At 37.5% G+C, this 27,612-nt stretch overlaps 2 protein-coding genes across 2 annotated transcripts; one reads left to right on the forward strand and one right to left on the reverse strand.

The window, feature by feature from the left end:
• Positions 1-246: 246 nt before the first annotated feature.
• Positions 247-27,601, forward strand: LOC112019468 (uncharacterized). Its single transcript, XM_024051984.2, has 14 exons — positions 247-390; positions 7,718-7,984; positions 9,027-9,201; positions 9,498-9,581; positions 18,797-19,038; positions 19,574-19,811; positions 20,872-20,951; positions 21,029-21,113; positions 21,652-21,783; positions 21,871-21,984; positions 22,498-22,545; positions 25,443-25,527; positions 26,981-27,037; positions 27,136-27,601. The coding sequence occupies exons 2-14, from the start codon at positions 7,773-7,775 to the stop codon at positions 27,267-27,269; spliced, it is 1,686 nt and encodes a 561-aa protein (XP_023907752.1). The 5' UTR covers positions 247-390; positions 7,718-7,772; the 3' UTR covers positions 27,270-27,601.
• LOC112019466 (uncharacterized) lies at positions 3,982-6,001 on the reverse strand. The gene is made up of 3 exons (XM_024051982.1): positions 5,857-6,001; positions 4,415-5,667; positions 3,982-4,308 (listed from the first exon to the last, which is right to left on the reverse strand). The coding sequence occupies exons 1-3, from the start codon at positions 5,999-6,001 to the stop codon at positions 3,982-3,984; spliced, it is 1,725 nt and encodes a 574-aa protein (XP_023907750.1).
• Positions 27,602-27,612: the final 11 nt, after the last annotated feature.

Consider the following 27,612-nt stretch of genomic DNA (forward strand, 5'->3'; position numbering starts at 1 on the left):
CCTACCACATCACTTGCTTACACAACACCCATAAAACGCGTAAAGCCCAATTTCGCGCGCATTTATGCCCATCCGACGTGGCAATAAAGCATTTGATCGTGCTTTCACGTTGTTCAAATCACGCCGGCCTCACCCTCCCCAAACTGCCACGCGTCAGTCATCACGCGTACTAGGTAGAACTTTCAAAATCCAGTAACTTTTTTTTTTTTTTTTAAATTTTAAAAACAAATTCCTTTTGAAAAAATTTTTCCTTGTTAGCAAAGGATAAGAGTACACAAAAAGTCACAAAGTGGGGCTGGTTGTTGTGACAGTTAAAGTGTTAGTTTGCATGTGAATGAGTTTTCCATGAATTTCAATTCCTTGCTCTTTCTCTGCAATTCCTGCAATTAGGTACTCTTTTTAATTCCATTCTCTCTATTTATTTAATTTTTTTTCCCTGGTGATGTGTTTTCTGAATCTGAATTCCAGAAGAAAACAATTTTTTTTTTTTTAAATGAAAGAGTGTGAAGAGCAAACCCTAATTGATATTAGATTGACTTTTGGTCAGTTTTGTGTAGCTTTAAAATAGTTGATTGCGTGATTAATTTGTATTTTTACAGTTTTGCTATGTACACGATGATTTGTTTTTCTTGTTGTTTAGTGTCCTTTTGGTTTCTCGTTAGCCAAACAAAGCTGATAGTAGAAATTTTCAAGCTTGTTAAGAGAGTCAAGTATAGTGAACTGTGAATCTAACTATACATGTTGTTTTCTTCATCATAGGGGGTCATGTGTGCTTATTTTCCCTAAACTTTAGACTATGAGCGATTTTAGTCCCTGAAGTAGTTTAAACTGATTGCTTATAGTCCCTAACAAATTTAAAGTGGTCGGTTTTAGTCCTTACAAAACTTGAGGTGATCGATTTTAGTCCCTAATAAAATTGAAGTGATAGATTTTTAGTCCATGAGAAAATTGAAGTGATAGATTTTAGTTCCTTACAAACTGAAAGTGTTCGAGTACGGAGTGATGATGTGTCAGTTTCAACTCTTGCCAAGTCATCTAAGGGACTAAAAGCGAGCAAAATTAAAATTCAGGGATTAAAGTCACTCATATGCTAAATTTTGGGGAGTCCCTAAGTAGTGATGATGTATCAGTTTTAAGTTTTGCCATGTCATTTAAGGGACTAAAAGCGAGTAAATTTAAACTTCAGGGATTAAAGTTGCTCATACTAAATTTTATATTAAGTCTCTTCGATCTGTCAATTGACTTTGGACAATTGAAGATATTTTTCTGGTTGATTTCAAGGACAACCGGGCCTCCACAAGAAAAGGGAAAAGATTGGAAATGGTTAAGAACAAAATTGCATTACATTCACACACCCCTCTGCCTCACCATACAATCCTCTCTTATACCCTCATGCCAATCTCTAACTGCCAAGTAACTAACTAACTGCCTAACTACCCAGCTAACTACCAATACATCAGCACATGCTTCATACAATTAGCACATGCTTTATACAATCAAGATCACATGTCTAAATACAATCTCAGCACATGTCATGATCTAATCCAATGTACCTATACACTACACTCAGCTATACAACCTGATGCAGCTAGCTCCTTAACAATACCCCCTCCTTAAAACACCTTGCCCACAAGGTGAGGGAACTGCCTTGAAAGAGAATGCAAGGATTCCCAAGTGGTATCTTTTGCAGAACCCCCTTGCCACTAGACCAACAACTCAGTGATGACCCTTGAGCGTAGATTGAGCTCCTTATTGTCCAAAATAGCCACTGGTTCAGGATTGAGAACTCCCACATCATTCACAGCTGGTAGGGTAGGAATTGGAAGAACATGTTGCCCCAATTGCTTCTTAAGGCAAGAAACATGAAAAACTGGATGAATTCTGGATTCTGAAGGTAATTGCAACTTGTAAGCAGCAGCTTCAATCCTTTGAAGAACCTGGAAGGATCCATAGAACCTCGGAGAGAGCTTGTGAGAAGCCCTGTGAGCCAGGGATTGCTGCTTAAATGGCTGCAACCTCAAGTAAACCCAGTCACCAACTTCAAAAACTCTATCTGATCTATGCTTGTCTGCTTGTAGTTTCATGGCATTCTGATCTTGCACCAAATTATGCCTCAAAACAGCAATCAACTCTTGCCTAGAATGCAGCTACCTATCCATAGCCTCAACCTTAGTGGTACTAGGAATATAATCAAGGAGTTTAGGGGGAGCGATACCATATAAAGCTTCAAAGGGAGTACATTTAGTTGAAACATGGAAGTTAGTATTGAACCAATACTCACACAAAGGTAACCACTCAACCCATTCAGCTGGTTTGTCACTAGTGAAGATCCTGAGGTACTGCTCAAGAATCCTATTCACCACCTTAGTTTGGCCATCAGTTTGAGGGTGATAAGAAGAAGACATGGCCAATTGAACACCCTGCAACCTCATCAGCTTAGACTAGAAAAGGGAAGTAAAGGCAGGATCCCTATCACTAACAATTGAACTAGGCATCCCATGTAGTTTGAACACATGTTGAACAAATAAGGTAGCAACCTTAGAGGCTGAATAAGGATGAGATAAGGCAATAATGTGGACATACTTAGTAAGCCGATCCACTACCACAAAGACAACATCCATTCTATGAGATTTTGGAAGACCTTCCACAAAGTCTATGCTAATATTAGACCAAGGCTTAGAAGGAATGGGAAATGGCTGCAACAAACCCTGCTGGCCTACAAGTCTCATGCTTCATCTGTTGACATACAACACATTCCTTGATATAAGTTTTCAAGTCAGACTTCATACCCTGCCACCAAAAGTCCTGCTTCAACCTATGAAAAGATTTCAAGTACCCAGAATGGCCACCTAGGGGATTGTCATGAACATGAGACAACACTTTAGGTATTAAACAACAGGATGGCCCCAAAAATATCCTTCCTTTATATAAAATCAGACCATTATGCAAAGTGTAATGCTTAGGAGTAGTGCCTTGCTTAAGAGCAGTCAAGAGATGTTGTGACAGCTCATCATTGAGATAACTTTGTTGTAATTCCTCAATCCAAGTAATGCTTGGAAAGGAAATGAGAGATAGGTGTGCATTAGGGTCTGCCACCAAATCAAAAGAGCATCCCAGTTTGGACAAGGCATCAGCAACCTTGTTATCTTGACCCCTCTTGTACTCCACCACAAAAGCATAACCCAAAAGCTTAGAAATCCATTTTTGCTATGCTGGGGTGCCTATTTTATGCTCTAACAAGAATTTCAAGCTTTGGTGACCAGGTTTAATGATGAATGGCTTGCCAAGAAGATAAGGTCTCCACCTTTTGACAGTTGTAACCAAGGCCAAGAACTTGTTTTCATAAGTAGAAAGGTGCAAACTTTTGCCCTTCAAAACTTGGCTGTGGAAGGCTATAGTCCTCTGTCCTTGAATCAAAACAGCACCTATTCCCACTCTTGAGGCATCACACTCAATAATAAATGGCTTAGAGAAATCAGGTAAAGCTAAGATAGGGGGATTCATGACAGCAGCCTTGAGGTGTTAAAAGGCAGAATCAGCCTCAACAGTCCATTTAAAAGCATCCTTTCTGAGCAAATTAGTCAAGGGTGCAACTATGAGACCATAATTTTTGATAAACTCCGTGTAATAACCTGTGAGCCCCAAAAAACCTCTCAAAGCTTTCACACAAGTAGGAGTTGGCCATTGCTGCATAGCCATAACTTTCTTAGGATTAGTTTTGACACCCTCACTTGACACAATGTGCCCCAAATACTCCACTTCAGAGCAGCCAAAGGAACACTTGCTCTTCTAAGCATAAAGCTGATTTTGAAGCAAAACACTAAGCACAGCCCTTAAGTGATTCAAGTGGTTTGCTAAGGACTGACTATAGACCAAGATATCATAAAAAAAAAACCAGAACAAACTTCCTCAAAAATGGTTTAAAGATATCATTCATAAGAGCTTGGAAAGTGGAAGGAGCATTTGTGAGACCAAAAGGCATCACCAAGAATTCATAGTGACTCTAATGAGTCCTAAATGCAGTTTTAGGACATCCTCAGCTTTCATTCTAATCTGATGGTAACCAGACCTTATATCAAGCTTAGAAAAGATCATTGAACCACATAGTTCATGAAGCAGTTCATCCACTGCTGGTATAGGAAACTTATCTTTAATAGTGACTTGATTTAGAGCTCTATAATCTATACACATTTGCCAAGATCCATTAGCTTTCCCAACTACCAGAACAAGTGATGAAAATGGGCTTTGGCTTGGTCTAATAGAGCCAACTTCTAAAAGTTCTTTGACAATTTTCTCAATTTCAGTTTTCTGAAAATAGGGATACCTATAAGGCCTTCCGCACACTGCTTGAATGCCCTTCTTGAGTGGAATGCTATGCTCATGACCCTCGAGAAGGAGGCAAGCCTTGAGGAACCTCAAACATAGCTGCAAATTCTTCCAATAAAGACTCTAGTTCAAGTACAGGCAAGGTAGGTTCAGCAGTGAAAAGTTGGGCTGTGATCTGCAACAAAAGGCCCTTCATAGCAGGTTTCTTGAAGAACTGGCTTGCATCTTGAAGGGAGGAATGAGATGGCCTCAATCCCTTTAGAACCACTGTCTTGCCAAGCCACTGAAATGCCATAGTAAGCAGATTGAAATCCCATTGTATTAACCCCAATGTTCTGAGCCACTGAGTACCCAAAACTAAATCACACCCTCCTAAAGGAAGCACATTAAGATCCATACAAAAGTGATGACCTTGCACTTGAACTTGCAAATCTTGACAAGCACCAAGTGTCTTCACTGTAGCCCCATTGGCTATCTTCACATCAAAAGCTAGAGCTGGATCAATGGCCAACTTCAAGCTTGAACACAACCCAGCATCCAAAAAATTGTGGGTACTGCCAGTGTCAATAAGAATCACCAAGCAGTGCCTTTGAATTTTCCCTTCAATTCTCGTTGTGCCTGGAGAAGGACTGCCCACTAATGCATATAGTGTAATCTCAGGTGAATCTTGCAGCACATCCTGACCTTCTGACAAGACCACAAACCCATTTGCCTCCAACTCCACAAGTTGTGGGCCAGAGGAAGGCAATTCTTGAGAAAAAGAAACTCCTTCTAAGAGAAAAATCCTTGCTCCCTTACATTGATGTCCACTCTGCCACTTCTCATCACAATGATAACATAGACCCTTCTTCCTCCTTTCTTCCATTTGAGCAGCTGTTAGTCTTTGCAGAGACACCTTGGTTCTTGAGTCTGATGTAGAGATGCTAATGGATGGTCTTGAACCATCATGAGGAATCTTGCTAGACCTTCTACAACTCCAGAGATACTCCTCTTGCATCTTAGCAAGGCCAAAAGCTTCATTAAGGTTCTTGGGACCTAACATCCTCACAGGAAGTCTCACTTCATCCTTAAGCCCACTGAGAAAACAACTCAGTTTATGAGGCTCAGACAAGCTTCGAACCCTATTAGAAATAGCCTCAAATTGCCCTCCATAAGCAATAACAGAAGAGGCCTGCTTCAATCTTGTGAGTGACTCCATTGGATCATCATAAGAAGTAGCACCAAACCTTACATGCACTGCCTTAACAAATGCCTCCCAATCACTGAACAAACCAGAATTCTCAGCATCTTGAAACCAAATTAAGGCTTCCCCTTCCATGAGATAAGATGCCCCATTAGAACCTTTTGATGTTCAGGGGTGTTGTAGCAAGCAAAGAATTGATTAGACTTGTAAATCCATGAAGCTGAATCTACCCCTTGAAAAATGAGGGAACTCCAATCTCAAAGGCTTGGCACCTGATACAACAATGGAGTTTTCCACATTCTAAATCCTTCTCTGATTTTCTTCTTGAACCTGTACCTTTGTATTACTCAATCTTTGATCCATCTTTTGCATAAATTGAGCAATTACACCCAATTGTTGCTTCATCTCCAACAAGGTAACATCATGCCCTTCGAACTTGGTAGCTAAAGCTGCAGTTTTCTCATTATTTGTCGTAGCTCTTGTTTCTGCCATGTATCAGTTACTGCTTTGATACCAATTATTAAGTCTCTTCAATTTGTCAATTGACTTTGGACAATTGAAGATATTTTTTTGGTTGATTTCAAGGACAACCGGGCCTCCACAAGAAAAGGGAAAAGATTGGAAATGGTTAAGAACAAAATTGCATTACATTCACATACCCCTCTGCCTCACTGTACAATCCTCTCTTATACCCTCATGCCAATCTCTTACTGCCAAGTAACTAACTAACTGCCTAACTACCCAGCTAACTGCCAATACAGCAGCACATGCTTAATACAATCAAGATCACATGTCTAAATACAATCTCAGCACATGTCATGATCTAATCCTATGTACCTATACACTACACTCAGCTATACAACCTGATGCAGCTAGCTCTTTAACATTTTAGGAAGTCCTTAAGGAGTGATGACGTATCAGTTTTAAGTTTTTCCATGTCATATAAGGTTCTAAAAGCGAGCAAATTTAAACTTTAGGAATTAAAGACGCTCATGTCCTAAATTTTAGGGAGTCCCTAAGGAGTGATGACTTGTCAGTTTTAAGTTTTGCCACGTCATCTAAGGGACTAAAAGCGAGCAAATTTAAACTTCAGGGATTAAAGTTGCTCATTCTAAATTTTTGGGAGTCCCTAAGGAGTGATGATGTGTCAGTTTTAAGTTTTGCCATGTCATATAAGGGATTAAAAGCGAGCAAATTTAAACTTTAGGGATTAAAGACGCTTATGTCCTAAATTTTAGGGAGTCCCTAAGGAGTGATGACGTGTCAGTTTTAAGTTTTGCCATGTCATGTAAGGGACTAAAAGTGAGCAAATTTAAACTTCAAGAATTAAAGTTGCTCATGTCCTAAATTTTAGGGAGTCCCTAAGGAGTGATGATGTGTCAGTTTTAAGTTTTGCCACGTCATATAAGGGACTAAAAGTGAGCACTTCAAACTTCAAGAATCAAAGTCGCTCATGTGCTAAATTTTAGGGAGTCCCTAAGGAGTGATGATGTGTTAGTTTTAAGTTTTGCCATGTCATCTAAGGGACTAAAAGTGAGCACTTTAAACTTCAAGAATCAAAGTCGCTCAAGTGCTAAATTTTAGGGAGTCCCTAAGGAGTGATGATGTGTCATTTTTAAGTTTTTCCACATCATTTAAGGGACTAAAGGTGAGCACTTCAAACTTCAAGAATCAAAGGGGCCGTTTGGTAACGTTGTTCTAGTAACTTTGTTTGTATTTTTTGGAAATATGTATAATGTTGTTTAAAAACTGAGAAGTATTGCTTAAACTACCATACCAAATGGCCCCTAGTCACTCAAGTGCTAAATTTTTGGGAGTCCCTAAGGAGTGATGATGTGTTAGTTTTAAGTTTTTCCACATCATCTAAGGGACTAAAAGTGAGCACTTTAAAACTTCAAGAATCAAAGTCATGTGCTGAATTTTAGGGAGTCCCTAAGGAGTGATGACGTGTCAGTTTTAAGTTTTTCCATGTCATCTAAGGGACTAAAAGCGAGCACTTTAAACTTTAGGGATGAAAGTCGCTCGTGCTAAATTTTAGGGACTAACAGTGTATTTAAACCTTATTTCCATGTAAATTTTTGTTTTTTAAATTAATTGTGTAAATTGTGATGATATTTCTGTTTTTAGTATTACTCTTGAATCATCTTGCTGATCATAATCTGATTTTTGGAACACAAAATTGATGATTTTTTATTTTATATTTTAAAGTTATTGGTTATAGAATTGGAAGAAGAATGCAACGTTGTGATTGAATGTGAGAGTAATGGATTCTGCAAGGAGTTGGTTTAAGAAATTCCAACCTAGAGAGAAAACTGAACCCTCCAAGAAGGAAATGGAAAGTGGGAAGGATGCACATAAGTCTGTGAATGATGAAGTACCTTCAGATGCAGCACAACAGAAGGCAGCAGCAGCCAAGCAGTATATTGAGAACCATTACAAGTCCCAAATGAAGTGTTTGCAAGATAGGAAGGAGAGGTAAGTTTGTCAACACTTATATGACCTGATGCTGTGAGGGACTGTTCTATGTGTTGGAGAAATGTTTGCGCTTTTTCTTTTTCTTTTTATTTATTTTGACATTGTTATGATGTAGTTTCTTCTGCAATGTGGTGGCATAATGTTGGACTTTTGACCATTCTTGGCTTGTGTTTACTTCCTGAGTCATGACTTGGAACACTTCTATTGATTTTATCTACGAGTTGGGTCATTTTATTGTTTGGATTTCTTCCATGAATTTTTTTATTCTTTCTAAATTTTGCATGAGTGGAATTGCAGCTATAATGCTTAACTTTTGTGTACTCATATAAATCTTCAAGAAGCAATACCTTTTTTCTTGTAGTCCAACTTTTTATCTGAGATTAAAGTGTGAAATCCAGGCATTTAATACACAAAAAGGAACAATTATTTCCAGTGGTTTGAAAAGTTTCAGAAGTATGAAAAAAAGAGCAGCTTTTCTTTTTAACATTAAGCTTATTCCAATTAAATTGAAGTATAAATATTAATGCAGTGAATTAATGTATAAGTACACCTTGCCACCACTACGCTGTTGCTACCATCATTTCCTCCTTCCTTTACTCCCTCTTTCTTGCCACCACCACCATCTTCCTCTCCCTCTTCCCTCTAACTTCTCCATCACTAGCGCTGTACAAGCATTACTACCTTTTTCTTGTGAGTTTTTTATTTTTTATTTTACTGTAGTTATTTTCAATACAGCCAAACACTGAAAATTTAATTTCAGTCTCAACCATATAACAGAAAATCCATTGAAAATATTTTCCACTGAAGACATTTTCTCCAGGAAATTGTTATATGCCAAAACAACAAAGTCTAATTTTGCAAATTTCCCTTCATTTTGTACTCCATTGTGCATGTGTTGATTAGTATTGTTGTATTGTCTTTATTTCCTGCCTGTTAGTTCTTGCTTCTATTGAATGCAATAAAATTTTCCATATGCTTGTAAACATATTGGTCTCATCAGGTAATTCCATGTTGTACTTACTTAGTGTTCCTCCTAAAATAGGCGCTGGATAGTGGAGAGAAAGCTTGCTGATGCTGAAGTTTCGAAGGAAGAGCAAATGGATATTCTGAAATATTTAGAGCAACAGGAGACAGAATATATGCGCCTTCAAAGACATAAGATGGGTGTTGATGATTTCGAACTTTTGACCATTATAGGAAGGGGTGCATTTGGGGAGGTTCTATTCTTACTTTGCCTTCCAGTATTGTAATGTCAATGATCTGTCTCTTTCTTCCCAAAAGATCTTTTACCATTTTTCTCTAACCTACCTTTTTTTTCATAAGTAATTATAATTTTTATTTTTTATTTTTTTTTATTTTTTTATTTTTATTTTTTTATTTTTTTTTATAAGCAAAAAAACTGTATTGAAAAAAGGGTGTTAAGGTATATCAGCCTTCCCCTCTGAATATATAACAGTTTTAGATATTTAAGTATGGTGACTGTATTGCTAACATATTTGCTGTAAATGTGCAGGTGAGACTTTGCAGAGAGAAAGCTACTAGGCATGTTTATGCAATGAAGAAGCTGAAGAAATCTGAGATGCTTCGCAGAGGCCAGGTACTTTTTGAAGCAGTAGTACTTTACTGAATTGAAGTCTGAATAAATAACTAACAGCCCATACAACTGATGCAATGATGCAAATATCCTTCTAGGCATTAAAAACTCTAATATCATTTTCCTTACTTGATGCTTTCTTGGTAGTCATGAAATTCTGTTAAAAGAATGGAAATTTCCAAGGCAGAGTTAGGGGGGGTTCCAATTGCTCTGTGGCCAGCCAGCCAAGCCCACCTGCTTATGCAAAACTAACCCCACCCCCTGGGGACGCCCTTTACCAGCCCCTTAAACTTCCAACCTAGAGATTTCTGCTCCTTTCCCTGAAAAGCCGAGCCCATCTGTGATGTGGACCTGCAGCAAAGAGTGACCTTTAGGCTAGGGCTTGTTTGGCAGAAAATTTTTGTAGGGTTTGGGATATCTAGAGCTAAAATTTTGCTGGGTAAAGGCTGGAAAGTACTAGGGAATTAAGGGTTTCTAAGAGGGTAAGGAAAGTGATGCAGGAAAGATGATGTGCTGTGATATGATTTAGATTAGATAGAAAGTGAGTTGCTTAGAACACATTATTAGGTGGTTAGGCACCTCTGCATAGAACACACAGTTCTCAAATAAAAGCTCTTAGGGATTATTTTCAATCATATATCAAAACTTATCTACAAAGTGCCTACATTTTGCTATTTATACTAGTTGTTTTGGCAGTCTCTAGATGGTTGTCAAGTGTCTAAATCCTATTGGCCAATGCTTAAGCAGTTATCTAACTAACTAACTAATTAGGATGTAGTTGCTTGAAATGCCCTGCATCAGAAAGGAATTCGGTTAGGAGGCCAAACAAGGAAGTGAACTCAAATTTCTGGGTTGCTTTCTGGGCTGTGAATAGTGCTTAGTGTTTTAGTATTTTGGGGGTTGTTTTGGAGCTATTTTGTGGATTGATGGTTTAGGACTTTTAAGAATTGGATTTTAGGGTTAGGGAGGAGATTGAGTTGCTGAAAAACAAAAAAGAAGATGAAACAGAAGGCATCACAACTATTTTTTTCTTTGCATCACACTAAGGAAGAAAAGGATTGAACATGCAATTCTCAACAACCTCATTGCTGCAAAATTCACAAAAAACCCAAAGCATTTTTTGAATTGAGAGTGTTGCATCAATATTTACAGAAAACAAAATGATGCCGGACAGGTTCAAAAGGGGATGGGAAATGGAGATAGAATAAGAATTTAGGTATAAATAATCAAACCAATAATAAAGATAGGCCCTAGGAATTAACATTTAGGGTTTGCTTGGAATTAGCACCAAGTAGGAAAACTGAATTAGCTTCTAGTAGTTGAAAAAAAAAATCCAACATGAAATTTTATTTCTCAACAATCTGTCATTTATGTTTACTGGATTCTTTTTAAGTAGGCTTACAAGGGTACATCAATAAGAAGGAAAATAATAAAACCATTATCAAAACATAATCCCACATAATCCTCAATCACTATAAACTTACATCAATGGAAATTCTAAATTCAAAACTCAAATTAGCACTAATTTTGAGCATGGCACCACAAAACCTACCTTAATAATATTTTTAGTGTAGGGGACTTATCAAAAAGGTTAGTACTAGGTTTTAATCACTATGAGTTTGTTTGTATGAGCTTATTTTGTTTAAAACATTAGTGGGGTTAAAGTGTTTATTTATTTATTTTTGATAAGTTAAGTGGGGTTAAATTGGGTGTACACATGTGAGTGGGGTCCCACATTAAATAATAGTGACAAGATTGGGACCCAGCATAGAGTACAATTTTCTGTAGTAAACATTGAATCTCTAACAAGCTGCCTAACCTAATAAACAAAATAAGCTCAGCCAAACAAACCCTAAGCACAAACCTTAGAAATGGTAAAAATCACAAATAGAAACCCCATAACATGATAGAACCATAAATAAATCAATGTATGGACTACCCCATAAACTCCGAACAAAAACAACATTAGTAGAAGATACTTTTGTTTCTTGAAAGCATACAATATCACACTTCCATTCTTTTAGAAGATTCTTACAAACCTCTCTCTTCCGAGGATTGTTAAGCCCCCTTACATTCCTAGAAAAAGTCACAGAGTCATTTACAATTGCCAACAACCCCCCACAGAAGTCGAAGAAACTCTGCTTCTATTCCTAGAAGAGACACCATCATAGTTAATATTAGAGATAAGCCCCTTAAGCTCCCTGATACCTAGTGAACCTGAATTTATGGGTCGCTTGGACACCCCACCATCAACCACCTTAAGACACTCCTGTTCCAAAAGGCGAAACAAAGCATAACATTGCGCTTCGTGTTTCACGATAGGAAAACCCACCATGTTACATAAATTTTTCATCGTCTGGGACACCCAGTTTGAGGGTGTCACTGACTCCATCACCTGAGTTCCTTCCACAGAATCTTGCACCAGCACCAACTCTCTGAGTTCATTGGGTTCACACCGAGACAGAGGGTCACACTCCAACACACAAAAATCTTCCTCTCCACCATCACAACTATGGTCAACCACTTCTCTATTCTCCCACGGAAGGATATGCAGTCCAGATTCTGTCTGAACTCCCCCACCAGAATCCACAGAAATACCCCTCTGTTCTTCTACTAGAACTTCCCCTTCCTCAAACTCATCCTCAATCCCATTACCCAGGTCTGAGAGAGGATAAAAGCGATTTTGAGCCACCCATGGGTACCTACCAAGGATCGGTGGTACATCTTTCAGCATCGGAGTCTCAAACGATGCCGTCGCCGAGCTAACCCCAAATCCAATACTTTCCTCGGCATCAGAGACTGAACTCATGGATGAACCAGCCTTAACGGTGTCGAAAACATCCACAACGTAGCCACTCCTTGACGCCAAGCCCTTACCGGTCTTAGGGACACCTAACACTCTTGTCAGGTAGGACGGGAGAAGCTCCGAAGCTTGATCAGAACTGGGTAACGGCGATATGACTGCCGTCAGAGTCTCTGGCAACCCCGGTGTCTTCGTTGATTTCATCGGAAGCTTGGAGCACTCTCCCACCACACTAGCACTCGAGTACATGACTTACCTACGCCCAAACCAAGATGATTATAACCCTCCACTTGGGCCTTTCCACTCGGTTCAGCTAAATGGGCTTTAACATGCCCAGCTACAGTTTTAAACAAAACAGGCCCACTTGTATTGGACAAAAGAGGATTGGATGGGTTCAACCGAGTTACCACTCGTTTACCCCCCAGTAGATTTAGTCACCCTCAGTGCCAAATTTGCAGAAGTCACGTCAAACTTAAACTAACGCGTGGGTCTGCCATTTTTAGAGGAGACAGTAACGGCAGAAACTCCCTTCTGCACGTTATGTCCCAAAACAACTCTAAAAATTTCAAAATTCCTTAATTTCCGCAGGTCACCGATATTGAAAGATTTCTTCCCATCTTGCCCACCACCTTTCGTAGAACCACCACCAACAGCTTCATCAGCAGACTTCCCTTCCACCCAAATAGTGTTGGAAGCTGATAAGAGCCTATCTAATTCTTTAGTAAACAAGCACCACCCAGATTGGTTTGAGCTTGCAGGAACCATAACCCAGCCATGACGAGCTCCACCAAAATACACAACTATCTCCACGAAAATACCAGCCTTATTCGACCTTCCTCGGAATTCGAAAAACTTATTATTAGCTCTAAAATGTTTGCACAAATAATCCTTTCCTGGACCCCAATCCTGAATATTTGCAAAACACGATAGAAGCCATTCCAATCCCTTCCGACCCATCCAAACAGAATTTTTAAAATTCTGACGACTCGTGAATAGAATAAGGATCAGCCCGCCCCCTGTCAAATGAGAAAGAAAAGGTTTTGGAATCTATGCGAAAAGCACTGTTACCACCCCCTCTGCCCTGAGGAGCTGAGCTAGGGGGAGGCAATTTGTTAGGAAGAAGTGTGGGTGATATTGTAGAGGTTGGTCTAGACCATATTGGTGGTTGTAAAGGCAGGTCAGTAATAGGTGGGGTGTTCAGAGGAGAATTATGTGGTGGACAAAGAGAGTGAAAAGGAAAAAAACCGAAGTATGCTGGGAATGGTAGTGGAAAGGATCCAGGAAAAGAAGGAGGTGGCTGGTTTAGAGGCAGTGGTAGAGAAGGGAACAGAGGAGGTAAAGGTGTTGGCTGTGTGGTAGGGAGGGATTTAGGAGGTAAAGGTCCAGAAAATGCATTCATGGGTAGGGAGGGAGGATTTTATTCAAACCTCAAAGGGGCATGTCTTCAAGTAAAATCTAGGACATTTTTCCTTTCTGTCAGAGTCTTATTGAGAGGAGTGGTGGATGACTTTGTTTGGGCTTGTACAGGTGTGTATGGCCCCAATGATGACGGTCAGCGGGCTACTTTGTGGGAGGAGTTGTCACAGGTGCGTGCTAGATGGCCCATGGCATGGTGCTTAGTTGGTGATTTTAACATCATTAGGTACCCAAGTGAAAGGCTTGGCTGTGAGTCGTTTAGCCCTGCTATATTTGCTTTCTCGGACTTTATAGAGAGTAATTCTTTAGTTGATTTACCCTTAGAGGGGGCTTCCTTAACTTGGTTTAGAAATTTCGGGCTTCCCTCTATTTCAAGAATTGACAGGGCCTTGGTTTCTCTAGATTGGGAGGTTCATTTTGAGAATGTACACCAAAGGGTGCTTCCTTGTGTTATCTTTGATCACTGCCCTCTTTTGTTGGAAGCTGGTGTTGTTTGTCGTGGCCAAAGTGCCTTTAAATTTGAAAATATGTGGTTGAAAGTTGAGGGTTTTGTAGATAGGGTTCAGCAGTGGTGGAATGGGTACAGGTTTGCGGGTTTACCAGGTTTTATTTTGGTGACTTGGTAAACCCGCAAACCTGTACCCAAAGGAAGCACCCTATGGTGTACATAGACCGTTCAATCAGCAAATTTTTCTTTCTAAAAGCCAAGTCACCAAACTCCTCCTTGGTGACTTGGCTTTTAGAAAGAAAAATTTGCTGATTGAACTGATGGGGTTAGATGCGAAAGAGGAGTTGCTGGGTCTATCGGATGAGGAATAGATTTGTTGTATTCTACTCAAAGGAGACATAGAACAGTTGGCTTCCCTAGAGGAAATTTCCTAGAGACAAAAATCTCGAGCTTTATATGTGAAGGAGGGAGATAATAATACTCATTTCTTTCATAGTTTAGCAAACTCTCATAGAAATGCTAACCATATTAAGAGGATCGAGATGGATGGCGTCCTTTATGAGGATGAGTCGGATGTGCGCTCTCAGTTAGTTCTTTTCTGTCAAGGGCTGTTTGAGGAAACTGATCTGGGGCACCCTACTATGAATGGTTTAGATTTTGCTTGTATTGAAGAGGAGGAGAGGCTGTTTTTGGAGAAGGAATTCACGAAGGAGGAAGTCCTCCAGGTATTAAGGGAGATGGAGGGTGATAAAGCCCCTGGTCCTGATGGTTTCACCATAGCTTTCTTTCATAAATGTTGGAGTGTTGTGGAAAAGGATGTCATGGATGTTTTTGAGTATTTTCATCGGCATTTTGTGTTTGAACGGTCTATGAACGCTTCGTTTCTCACTTTAATTCCTAAGAAGGGTAATGCTGTCAACATTAAGGACTTTCGCCCTATTAGTTTGGTGGGAAGTGTGTACAAGTTGTTGTCCAAGGTGTTGGCTAACCGGCTGAGGACGGTGTTGGATAATCTCATATCTGAGAATCAAAATTCGTTTGTTGGTGGAAGGCAGATTTTGGATTTAGTGCTCATTGCAAATGAGTGTCTGGATAGTAGGTTGAAGAGCCGGATCCCGGGGGTGGTTTGCAAGCTTGATATTGAAAAAGCTTATGATCACGTAAACTGGGAGGCCTTGTTTTATTTGTTGGACCGGATGGGATTTGGGTTGAAATGGAGGGGGTGGATTAAGACTTATGTTACTTCTGTTCGTTGTTCTGTCCTAGTAAATGGTTCCCCTGAAGGCTTTTTTGGAAGCTCTCGAGGGTTGAGACAAGGAGACCCTTTATCCCCGTTTTTGTTTTTTTTTTATCATGGAGGTTTTAAGCAGAATTTTGAAGAAGACAGAGGAGAATAACCTTATTTGGGGGTTTCATGTGGGAGCTGTGAATTTTGTTGGTGTACGGATTTCCCATTTGTTGTTTGCGGACGACGCTATCTTATTTTGTGATGCTTCTAGGGATCAGTTGCTGTCAATAAGGTTGGCGTTGTCTTGTTTTCAGGCTTTTACGGGTTTGAAGGCCAATGTTGGGAAAAGTGAGATTGTCCCTGTTGGGGAGGTGAATAATCTAGTTGATTTGGCTAGTATTCTTCATTGTAGAGTGGGGAGTGTGCCTATGAAATATTTGGGAATGCCGTTGGGAACTTCTTTTAAGACTGCTGCGATTTGGAATCCTATTTTGGAGAAGATGGAGAAGAAACTTTCAGGGTGGAAGCATCTCTATTTATCTAAGGGTGGTAGGCTCACTTTACTAAAGAGTACTCTCTCTAGTCTTCCAACGTACTTTTTATCCCTCTTCACTATTCCTAAAGCTGTGGCAGTTAGAATGGAAAGTATTCAGAGCAATTTTCTTTGGGGGTCTTTTGAAGGAAGTTTCAAATATCCTTTGGTGGCTTGGGAAAAGGTGTGTTTACTGGTTGAATTGGGGGGTTTGGGGATAAGAAGGGTAGCATCGCTTAATCAAGCTTTATTAGGGAAATGGTTGTGGCGTTTTGGTCTTGAAGTTACCCATCTTTGGCGGAGAGTTATCTCTGCAAAATATGGTGAGGGTCAAGGGGGGTGGTGTACGAAAGTGTGCAGGAGGACTCATGGATGTGGCCTTTGGAGAAGCATTCAGGAAGGGTGGGAGAGTTTTTCTAAGCATCTGTCTTTTGTAGTGGGTGAAGGCACCCATATCCGCTTCTGGCATGATAGATGGATTGGGGATAATACCCTAAAAGATCTATATCCTGAGCTCTTTTTGTGTTCAGCTGCTAAGGATGCTTGCGTCTCTAAGGTTTTGTGGATTCTGGAAGGAGCACTATTAGAGTGTGGGATTTAAGGTTTTACAGAGCTTTCGAAGATTGGGAGCTTGCTGCTTCTTTTTCTCTTTTACAGTTTATCCAACCTTGTATTCCTTAGGGTGGTAGGAGGGATACTCTTTGTTGGCGACTCAAAGGTAATGGTAAGTTTGACACCCATTTGTATTACCATGCAACTCAGGGTACTCCGAATATTCAGTTTCCTTGGAAGGGTGTTTGGAAACCTAAGATTCCTAAGCGAGTGGCTTTCTTCTTGTGGATAGTTGCTCATGATCGGATTCTCACGTTGGATAATAACATGCTTAGGGGTCGCACTTTGACAAATTGGTGTTGTATGTGTTGTTGTGATGGGGAGTCCGTTGACCATCTCCTTCTTCATTGTCCTGTTACTCATTCCTTATGGCCCTTTATGCTTCAGGCTTATGGTATTCATTGGGTTATGCCAGGATCGTTGGCAGGATTGTTGTCTTGTTGGCATCAGTGGCTTGGGAAGCACAACTTGAATATTTGGAATTTGATTCCAGGGTGCTTAATGTGGATTGTTTGGTTGGAACGGAATCGCCGCTCCTTTGAGAACTTGGAGAAGACGTTGGATGAGTTAAAGGTTTTAAGCCAGCAATGTCTTTTTGAGTGGTCTTGTTGTTGGGGTTTTACTGAGTCGTCGTCTCTTCTTGAGTTTTTGTTTTCACTTAGATTAACTATTTGATTTCCCTCTCTTTCGTTTGGCTGTTTGTTTCTTCTAATTCTCATTGTTCATCATCATGAACAACTTGTATTATTCTTCTTTTTCTTTTTAATAATAGGTCTCTCATTATCTATCAAAAAAAAAAAAAAGTTCCATTGTAACCTTAGTAAAAGATAAAAGGTTTGGCCTTGACACCCTTTCATCTTCTATCTTGGAGGTATACATGATGACAGCATAACATCCTTCTTTCCAATTGGTGCATTTAAATTTTCTGGAATGACAAAATCAATAACAGGAACCATCATTTTAGGCAACGCATACGTTGCTTGGTTCATAGAATGGACTAGGGGACCAGCCTCCTCTTAAACTTCTAGGCGACGGTACTTTTTGGCACATCTTAATATTGATCCGATATTATTTCAGCCCTTTTCAAGATGGTTTGGTTGTGTAAAAGGAGAGCGATTAATGCACCTTTGAGGAAAAGTGAGTTGATTCAAGTCATGGGAATGAGAAAATATAAAGGAAGACAAAAAATAACATTAGTAGAAATAGTAAAAAATGACATGTCAATTAAGGAGGTGATAAAGAGTATGATTTTGGATAGGATACATGTGGCCAACCGCCAATCTGACAAATGCTTGTTGTTTTTGTTGTATTTATGTTAAAAATTTAATCAATTTTTAGCATTAAACATGTCAATTATTTGCATATAATTTCTTCAAACAGACTGGGATCATGCTCTTGATAGAGAGTATGATTTTGGATAGGATACATGTGGCCAACCGCCAACCTGACTAAGGCTTGTTGTTTTTGTTGTATTTATGTTAAAAAATTAATCAATTTTTTGCATTAAACGTGTTGATTATTTGCGCATAATTTCCTCAAACAGACTGGGATCATGCTCTTGGTTTTTTAGGATCAAAATTTGTCTTGTTAAAGGCCAAAAAAACTTTAAGAAAAAACAATTTTTCTTTGACATTATAGATCTCATTTATTTTGCATATTGATTAATTTTTTCATATATATATATATATATATATAAATTTTATGAAATATGTACTATTATATAATCCTGATCTAACAATGTAGTAGTTTATAAATATGTTTTTTTAGCATAATAATAACTATATTTTGTATAACACTTATCTTTTAATAAGTTTAAGTATATTGAGAGAGGAATATTCGAGATATACAACAATAAAGAAATCAATAATCATGCAATAATTGGAATATATGAAAAATCATTAATGAAAATTCAGAAAAAAATTGACCCTAAGCATGAAAAATAAATTATTGTTTAAAATGAAAATTTAATCGTTAATTTCTTTTACAATTCATATTGATTGAAAATTTCAAATTAACTTTGATTTCAACCTTCTCTTTTATTCTTGCCCCTCCTAGTATAAAATCCTGGCTTTGTCACTGGAATTTCAATTCATATTTCCTTGCTGATTGTATTTTTTTTGTGAAAAAGGGATTTGCTTATTGTATGATTATTATTTAATAATCCTTTTATTTTTTGAAGGTGGAACATGTTAAAGCTGAAAGAAATCTTCTTGCGGAAGTTGATAGTACTTACATTGTCAAGCTCTACTGCTCCTTTCAAGATGATGATTTTTTGTATCTTATAATGGAATATCTTCCTGGTGGTGACATGATGACGTTACTAATGCGCAAAGATACCTTGAGTGAGGATGAGGCCAGGTTTTATGTTGGGGAGACGGTCCTCGCCATCGAGTCTATTCACAAGCACAACTACATCCACAGGTTTATATAATTGATCTATGCCATTGTTCCCACAGTATCTATAATAATATCCAGTTGCTAGACATAGGGTACGATGGTGATATCCTCACAGGTCACAGCATAAGTCATTTAATAGTAATACAAAACCTTGTGGTGGTATTTACTTGATATTGTATGCCTAAACTTGCCATCTGCTCTGAGTCTGCTTCTGTCACTTCATATTATTTCTCAAACCGTGATATTTCTGTATACGTTTTCAAACAAGTTCTTTCTAATAACTCTAATAACTCAAGAAAGTAGCCTTATCTGCAGGAATAACGATGAAGAAAGGCATTCATATCTGTGTATAACCATCTTATGAGATTTTGGGTCATAAAATGTTTGATGTAAAGGATCCTTGTGGCCTACATTTTTTTTTTTAAATTTTAATTTTTATATTGTACCCAGTTTAATATTTCATTTGCTACATTTTCTTTTGGGTCCTTTATAATGTACCTCATGCATTTGATAAGTCTACTTAGACCACTGTGGAAGTGAGTTTTCCTTTCTGTTATAGGGATATCAAGCCTGATAATTTGCTGCTTGACCGTAATGGCCATATTAAGCTTTCGGATTTTGGGTTGTGTAAGCCCTTGGACTGTAGTAGTTTTCCGAATCTTAGTGAGAATGACCATGGAGTGGGAAGGAATTTCAAATCTTCATTGGAGAGTAGCAGCCATTCTAATTTGCATTCTGCACCAAGGCGGACCCAACAGGAACAGTTATTGCACTGGCAAAAAAACAGGCGAATGTTGGTATGCTCTCTATTATCCTAGAATTGACACTTCATTTGTAGGGCTTAGTTCCCTGGGTGAAATTTTATTCTCTGTTTCTCATGAAACGCATATTTTAGATATAAAGTGCAACTGTAGATTATTGGTTGTGAAGTTGGTAAAATTGCCTTTATCACTCACACTTAACTCGCTTTTCAATTGCATTAGAAAGCACTTGTTTAGCTACTTTTGCAGACTTTCTAAATTAGGTTTCATCAAGCTTACTGTACCTGCTTAGGCTGGTGAAAAACTTTCCCTGTTCACAGAAATTAATTTTGAATTCTGCTTTGCATATTTTGATGGCATATTAGATTGTTCCATTTGAATTTTTCTATCAAACTTTGGAAAAGGAAAAAGAATATACATGACTGGAATACTAAGGCTTTGGTTGGATGAGGGAATTTGATCGGAATTTCAGCTTAAGATGGCATTTTTGAAATTTAAATGTCAATTTCCTATTTTTGGTTGATAAGAGTAATGATGTCAATAGTCCCAACAACGTAGAATATGGGATATTGAAGGTCTATGCTAATATTCATAATCTGAAGGTACCATTGAAGAAAATAACTTCCAGAAAATATCTTTGTACTTTCTTGTCTTTGAGGGACTTCAGTAAAATTAAGAGAAACTGAGCCTAAATTCTGCAAAATGACTTAAATTTTTGAGAAGTAGACTCAAGCCTTGTACTACTACCAGCAACCTCCATCCAACCATTTGTGGCCTTTCCTGGCACCCCAATTGCTCTCAATGGCTCCTCTTCTACCAGTCACCCTCATTTGGTCTGCAGTGATTTTGGTGGTCACCACTGACTACTATGTTAGCCAGCCAGCTTTTGGCTGGTTGCCAGACAATTTATGTCTACTGCCACCCCTTGACCTATTTTTTTTTAAACTCAAATTTTCATTGTTGGGAATTGTTTCCTATTGTTGAAAATTTTACTAAAGGAAACTAGAAAGGATATAAATAGATCTGCTATATTGGTTGTCGGAAAATGTTCACTGTAAATGTTTCCATATAAATAGATCTGCTGTGTGCCATACAGGCTTATTCAACAGTGGGAACACCAGACTACATTGCCCCAGAAGTGCTACTGAAGAAAGGATATGGAATGGAGTGTGACTGGTTAGTTGATTCTTTAGTACACATCACAGTCTAGACAGGTAATTTGTTTTTATTTGGTGACAAGATATCTGTATCAGGTGGTCTCTTGGAGCAATCATGTATGAGATGCTTGTGGGTTATCCACCATTCTATTCTGAAGAACCAATGTCAACATGCAGAAAGGTAATTGTGGTGTTGGCCACTCTTTTGAAGGGTCCTACAGGGGTCCTTTGCTTACTAGTGTGAATCCTCATCTTTGCTCATGATCACTTAGGAACCGTCATTGCCTAATGGGAAAGTCCTTAATATTGCTATCATGTCTCTATGTCGCACAACCTCCCATATCATTTACATGTCAGGCAATGAGAGATAAATTTAATAGAAACTAGACTAATTCTGAAATCATTTTATGAAATTTAAAAGAAATTGTGTTTGCTTTAAAATGATAAACAACGCTTTTCTCCCACTAACAACTAACAATAATTTAGGGGAACCTTGTTTGTTAAAATATTGATTTCTTGTCTCAGATTTTCAGACTTATGCAATAATATTAGTTAATGTTACATTCATGTCTCGTCTGAGCAATTTGCAATAATCATATAGTTGTTTTTCCTGAAGTGTGGACATTAATCTTGCCTTTATGTATTGTACATGAAGACATCTCTGCTAACATCTGATATGTATATTCTTATCAAACAAATGGTCAGTTCATGCATTGCAGATCGTAAACTGGAGAACTCATTTGAAATTTCCTGAAGAAGCGAAGCTGTCTGCAGAGGCCAAAGATCTCATTTGCAAGCTTCTCTGCAATGTTGAGGGAAGGCTTGGGACAAAAGGAGCTTTTGAAATAAAAGTTGGGATTTTTAGACTCTCTTTTGATTTATTGTGTACATGGGTAATTTATTTTCTACTATAACTCAAAAGTTTCAACTCATATTAGGCACACACATGGTTTAAAGGATTACAGTGGGATAGATTATATGAGATGGAAGCTGCTTTCATTCCAGAGGTTAACGATGAGTTAGATACTCAGAACTTTGAGAAGTTTGAAGAGGTGAGAGTAATGGTTTCTTTACATTTTGTTTCTCTAAAAAGTGATACTCTTCACCGCTGTTTCTTTTCTCTCACATGCACACTTGAGTCCTCATGCCTACATTCCATAATTTGGTTTTTATATATCAAAAATCTAGATAAGTAATTGTCATATTAGCATTCCAACATGTTATTAAAGCGCTTCTATAGTATGGCAGTTTGCTTTGATGACATGTTTGCTGGTATATATAGTAATTTTATCACCTAGTTTACTTGTATCTTCATTGACTGAAATTGTTGGCATGTGAATTTTACTGTCAATGGACTTCTAGAAGTGCATTTCATGTGAAGTTTCCTGGCAATGGACTTCTAGAAGTATTAATTGTATTGGCTATGTTTTGTTTTTCATCTGCTTGAGCTAAAGCCTAAAGGACCTTTGAAAGACACATGTTTAAATTATTCTTTCCCCTTTCTGGGTGATGAATTCATTTTGCAATTTTATTGGTAATATTTATTCATTTCACTGTGTCTGCAGTCAGCGGCCATGGGACAACCTTCATCAAAATCGGGTCCATGGAGAAAGGCAAGTTTTATAATTTGCATTAGTTTTATATTTTGTTGTCTTGGGAACTTTTAATTTCTATTGACCCGATCTTACTATTTATCTGATTTGTTAATATGTTTTTTAAAATTTATTTTCAGTACGTAGTTTGTTTAACTCTGAAGTTTGTAATCATTATTATCTTAATAAAACAATTAAGAGGATCCTTTCCAATAGTATTTGAGAAAAGATAGATAAAGATGCTGGGGAAAATGAAATGCTATTAGGACGATACAGAAAGGAAAGAATGCAAATTCCTTTCAGCATTTTTCCCCCGTTGGTTTCTTTTCTTTTGGCTACCAACCAATTAGGAAGCTCTTTAATTCCAGGGCCACGGGCTTGCTGAAAGAATGATTTCTCACCCAAGTGGACTGACCAAGAGTCAATACACACTTGTCCTGTGTTAACCACATACCTCTGAGTCTCAGACCACCTTTATTTAGAATTTATGGTTGTGAGAGATTTGAGTTGATGGAAGCTTAAGTCCTTTTCAACTTTTGAAGGGCTTTTGGGATGGGATTGGGCTCTTCTTCTTATCATTATTTTGGTTGGCATTTGCTGCACTGTCTTTACATAGAGGACACAATTAGAGAAAACTTAAATGATAAAATACTGTTATAGTGAAGATCTCCCGGGAATTCCCTTTACTTCTATTTTATTACTGCCATTAGTAATTCTTATTATGAAAAGGTCACTTAGGATGTTTATGTATTTTTCTGAAAAGTCCAAATGATCCTTCTATATGTTTCATAGAGTTGGTCAATCTATTTATAACATATGGCTCAAAATTAGATGTATACTTAACTCTTTCAAACATGTTAGAGCAATTCAAGGAGATGAGGTTCTCCCAACTCAAACTAGTGGGTACTGTGTGTTGAAAATTGTTGCATTGGACTTATTGGAGTCTGTCTTCCATGGGCATCTGTGCGATTCCTGGGGATTTTCTTTCTCTCTCTCTCTCTCTCTCTCTCTTCTTTTTTTTTTTGTGTGTGTGTGTGTGTGTGTGTGTGTGGTGGTGGTGGTGGGGGGGAAGGTTATACCATTAAGCCCCTCAAAGAAGTTTTCCATCTATAAAACCCATAAGAACATTGTCAGATCCTGGAAGCCCAAAATTGGGTACTTCTATTGAATGACCAAAAAATTAGTTTCTTTCATCCCCCCACACACATCCCCAACGGCCCAAACCTCCTTTACAGCCGTAAGTCTTCTGCATACATCTGTTATAGTAATAAATATAAAAAACTTATGAAGATAATTTTCCTGCTTAGAGTCCCTGGTCCCTTAATCAAATCCTTTCCTCCATCTGGCTCAAATATGCTATGACAGCAACTCTAGTTCCATTACCTCCTTGTCAGACAAGTGTTTTCTATATTAATTCACTTCTACAAGAATAGTATATGTATCTGGGATGTATGAAGGCTTTCACCACTAGTGGATGTATGTGCCTAGAATTCAGGATAAGTATCTGGCTGTATTATTTTACTTCCATGAGGAAATGTTTCAAAGGCTTTCAAAGGAAATGTTTTATGGTCAAGACCTAGCTTCCAGGGATCTAAGGGTATACATGATGCTACGTCATTTGAAATTCTATTCTGCCATATAAGGAATGATAATTGATGTTAACTGAAATGGCACCATGTATACCCTCATATTCTTGAAAATTAAATCTTAATCATGAAATGGACCCTCTCATTTTTTCCTCAAAACTTTATCAGATTGGTTCTGTAGTAGGCAACCATTTCATTTTTGTGTTTTTGATTGCTATTGTCCCTATCGTATGCTTGAGTGACTATTTTTTTGAGTTTTTAATAAAAATTTTCATTACTTATATAATTTTTTTTTTTAAAATGGACCCTCTCATTTTTCCGCTCGCCTGGTGCATCTAGTTAAGTTTGTCAAGTTCAAGATGGTATTTGATAAATTTCCACTTTTCCAAAAGCAGCTGTTAGGAAATAATAAATTTAATCATTTAACCATTATTTTAACAATACTATCTCTCACTTGTGGGCCCAAACTCCTCAACATGTGAGGCCCAACACGTGGAATTTTTACTTTTTTTAAATGGGAGATAGAGCTGGTACAAGGTTCGAATTCAGAACCACATGTCTTGATATCATGATAAAGTATCACTTGTCCTAAAAGCTTAAGTTATTAAAAAAATGATAAATTTAATCATTTAATCGCTATTCTAAAAGTATCTATATCTGCTATGGCTTTAAGCTAAACTGCCTTGTTTATATTACAAGAATATGATTTTGGAACAGAAATGGTTTGCAGTTTCCCCATAATTTTGTGGCAGAGGAATTTTAATATCAATGCAGCATCTGTTGATGTCATTATAAATTCACCTGTTGTTGAACTTTCTCTTTTCCATTTTAACTCTTCTATACCAATTGTCTAGCAGTATAGTGTAGGATATGAGAGAGAGATCTCTCCTCAACGTGGTCAGAAATTCAAGAAGTCCTTTGGATTATTAATGGCATTGTTTGGGGTGGTATCCAAGTGTGTATTGGGTTAGTGGGTTACGTGGCTTTCTTATATATAAACAACGAAAACTAAAGAACAATATTTTTTTCTTAAGCTTATATTCCCTCTTCCATTTCTCCCCTCTCCAGAGATGTAACTTGTATGATAAGCTTCATAAGGGGTTTGTCCATGATTGCAATAATATTTCATAATATTCCTTCTTAATTATTTTCTTTTCAACTTTGTAAGTTAAAATGTTTTCTCTAAAAGAATTCAACATGCCAAATGTGTCTAAGATGTGCTTATGTTTGACACATCTGATGCAGCTAAAGGTTCCCTGCTTCGCATGTCTGCACTACCAAGTTTTAGTGAGTCTGTTTGTAGTGACTGATTATCACTTCATTTGATTACAGATGCTTCCATCCAAGGATGCGAATTTTGTTGGTTATACGTACAAGAATTTTGAGATCGTGAGCGAGGATCATATACCTGGCATTGGTTTGTATCAACCTTTATAAATTCTTTAGTTATGATGCTGTGATATATCATTTATAGTTTTTTTTTCTCTTAAATAGAATATATTGTTTATAGTTGCTGAAAATATTCTTTATAGCAGCCCTTACCATGATTGTCAAAATCGCGATCTGGATCGTAAGATCGCACGATTTTAGGATCTTGCCTCACCAAAATGTTTAGAATCGCACAAGGATCGTAAAAATTGTAGGATTGCATATAGGATCGTGTAGGATTGTATGGGATCCTACTGATCCTACCAAAACGTAAAAATCAGTTTTTTATTTTTTATTATTTTATTTTATTTTCAAGTTCATCTTTATAAGTTGTAATTTGTAATCTCAAGACTAAGACATTGTATTTCATAAATGTATCAACTAAGTGGTGGGCTCATATGGAGATGACTTTCTTGAATTGAAATTTTTTGCTATTAGAATATTGAGCTTAACATATAGTTCTTCAAGTTGTGAAAGTAATTGGAGTACATTTGGAATAGTAAGACCAAATGACTTTGGTATATTATCCCCCAGTTGAGAATTCTCTATTAAAATTGGTACAACTTAAAGTACACTAAAAAAGGAGAAAATTGTTTAAACCAACAAAAAAAAAATAAAAAAAAATGAATGAGTTGGTATTTGTTATGTAAAACTTGAAGATAAAAGAGAAAATACCTAAACCATCAAGTGCAAAAGAAGAAATTGGTTTAAAGAACTTGTCTTCGGATAATGAGTGGTTAGCAAAGAGTGTTGACCAGAAGATGATGGTATAGATATTGATGAAGATAATGAAGTAATAATTTTAATACCTTCCTTTATAGATTTAAAAAAGGAAAAAAGAAAAAGTTACTAGTGTATAGTGTGAATGTGTGATCACTATTGTATCATTTGATTATCAATATTAGGTGATGATGAGGGTTTAAGAGCTGCTGTTGAAGGAAAAAGTGTGCTAGTATTTTGGTATTTGGTTGGTTTCTAATTAAACATTTACTAAAATTTTTAAATACATTGAATTAAAACTTAAATATATTTGTTTCATTAGTATAGACATAGCGATGTAGGACATGCAAATTACATCATATGATCAAAATCTTAATTTATTTATTTTTTATTTATGGAAGATTCATAATTTACGTGATTATTCAATATACAGAGTCACTATCAATGTGTTTTTTGCTTCAAATTTGAAAATAGGTAAGATCCTACGATCCACGATTCTATCTACCTCTTGCAATCTTACGTAGGATCCTGATTTTGACAACCTTGGCCCTTACTATGTATGCCAAAAAAGGGGGCGGAGGCCGGAGGTGTAGATCATACCATTCGAACTGTAATAAAAGAACTGACATTATTTAATGGCCATTATAGCCTGATGTATCTAATTGTTTTGAGACTTTGTTTCTTAGCTTTCGCTAACTGTTAAGAGGCTAACCTCAATGCAGCTCAATTGAAGAAAAAGACCAACAAGCCAAAGAGACCTTCTATTCAGTCATTATTTGGTACACTCTTCTTTAACTAGAATTGCCTGACTTTATCTGTATATTTCAATATGTATCTGCACTCTCATACCTCTAATTTCCATGTTTTTCCCCCATAGACACACCCGATCCTCCTGTTTTGGGAAGCTTTCTCAATATTTCAAGTCCAATATCAGAGGTCTCTGAAAGCCCTGAGCCACTGCCTCATTCTGCTAGACCTGCACAACATCAACACAAGCCTATGAGAAGATAATCAGTGGCAGTTCACAATTGTCCATAGCCAAAGCAAAGATATAGGATATATATAAATTTTTTTTTCTTTTTTAAGAGAAGCAATGCCCAGTATAGCAAGGATTACATACTTTGTAGCCGAAATGTTGAAAATGATTACATAATTATGCACTAATAGTGGAGATCATTTCCTGTATAATCACCTGTATGGATAGCAATTGGAGAAAATTTTACGCTAGAACTTTTTATATGTAAAATTATGTTAAGCTGTTAGGGTTAAGTTCATGGCCTCTATGTTTATGGTGTATGATACGGTAATTTTTGCAACAAAGTTTATCAGTCAATTATTATGTAGTTTGCTCTTA

Source organism: Quercus suber, unplaced genomic scaffold, assembly GCF_002906115.3.
Source record: "Quercus suber isolate HL8 unplaced genomic scaffold, Cork oak 2.0 scaffold_88, whole genome shotgun sequence".
Lineage (NCBI taxonomy): Eukaryota > Viridiplantae > Streptophyta > Magnoliopsida > Fagales > Fagaceae > Quercus > Quercus suber.

Coding starts and splice junctions, on each gene's coding strand:
- LOC112019468 (XM_024051984.2), top strand. CDS start 7,773: ATGGATTCTGCAAGGAGTTGGTTTAAGAAATTCCAACCTAGAGAGAAA. Junction 7,985..9,026: donor TTGCAAGATAGGAAGGAGAG/GTAAGTTTGTCA, acceptor CTCCTAAAATAG/GCGCTGGATAGTGGAGAGAA. Junction 19,039..19,573: donor AAGCACAACTACATCCACAG/GTTTATATAATT, acceptor TTTCTGTTATAG/GGATATCAAGCCTGATAATT.
- LOC112019466 (XM_024051982.1), bottom strand. CDS start 6,001: ATGGCAGAAACAAGAGCTACGACAAATAATGAGAAAACTGCAGCTTTA. Junction 5,668..5,856: donor AAAGATGGATCAAAGATTGA/GTAATACAAAGG, acceptor GAACATCAAAAG/GTTCTAATGGGGCATCTTAT. Junction 4,309..4,414: donor AATTTGCAGCTATGTTTGAG/GTTCCTCAAGGC, acceptor CCCTATTTTCAG/AAAACTGAAATTGAGAAAAT.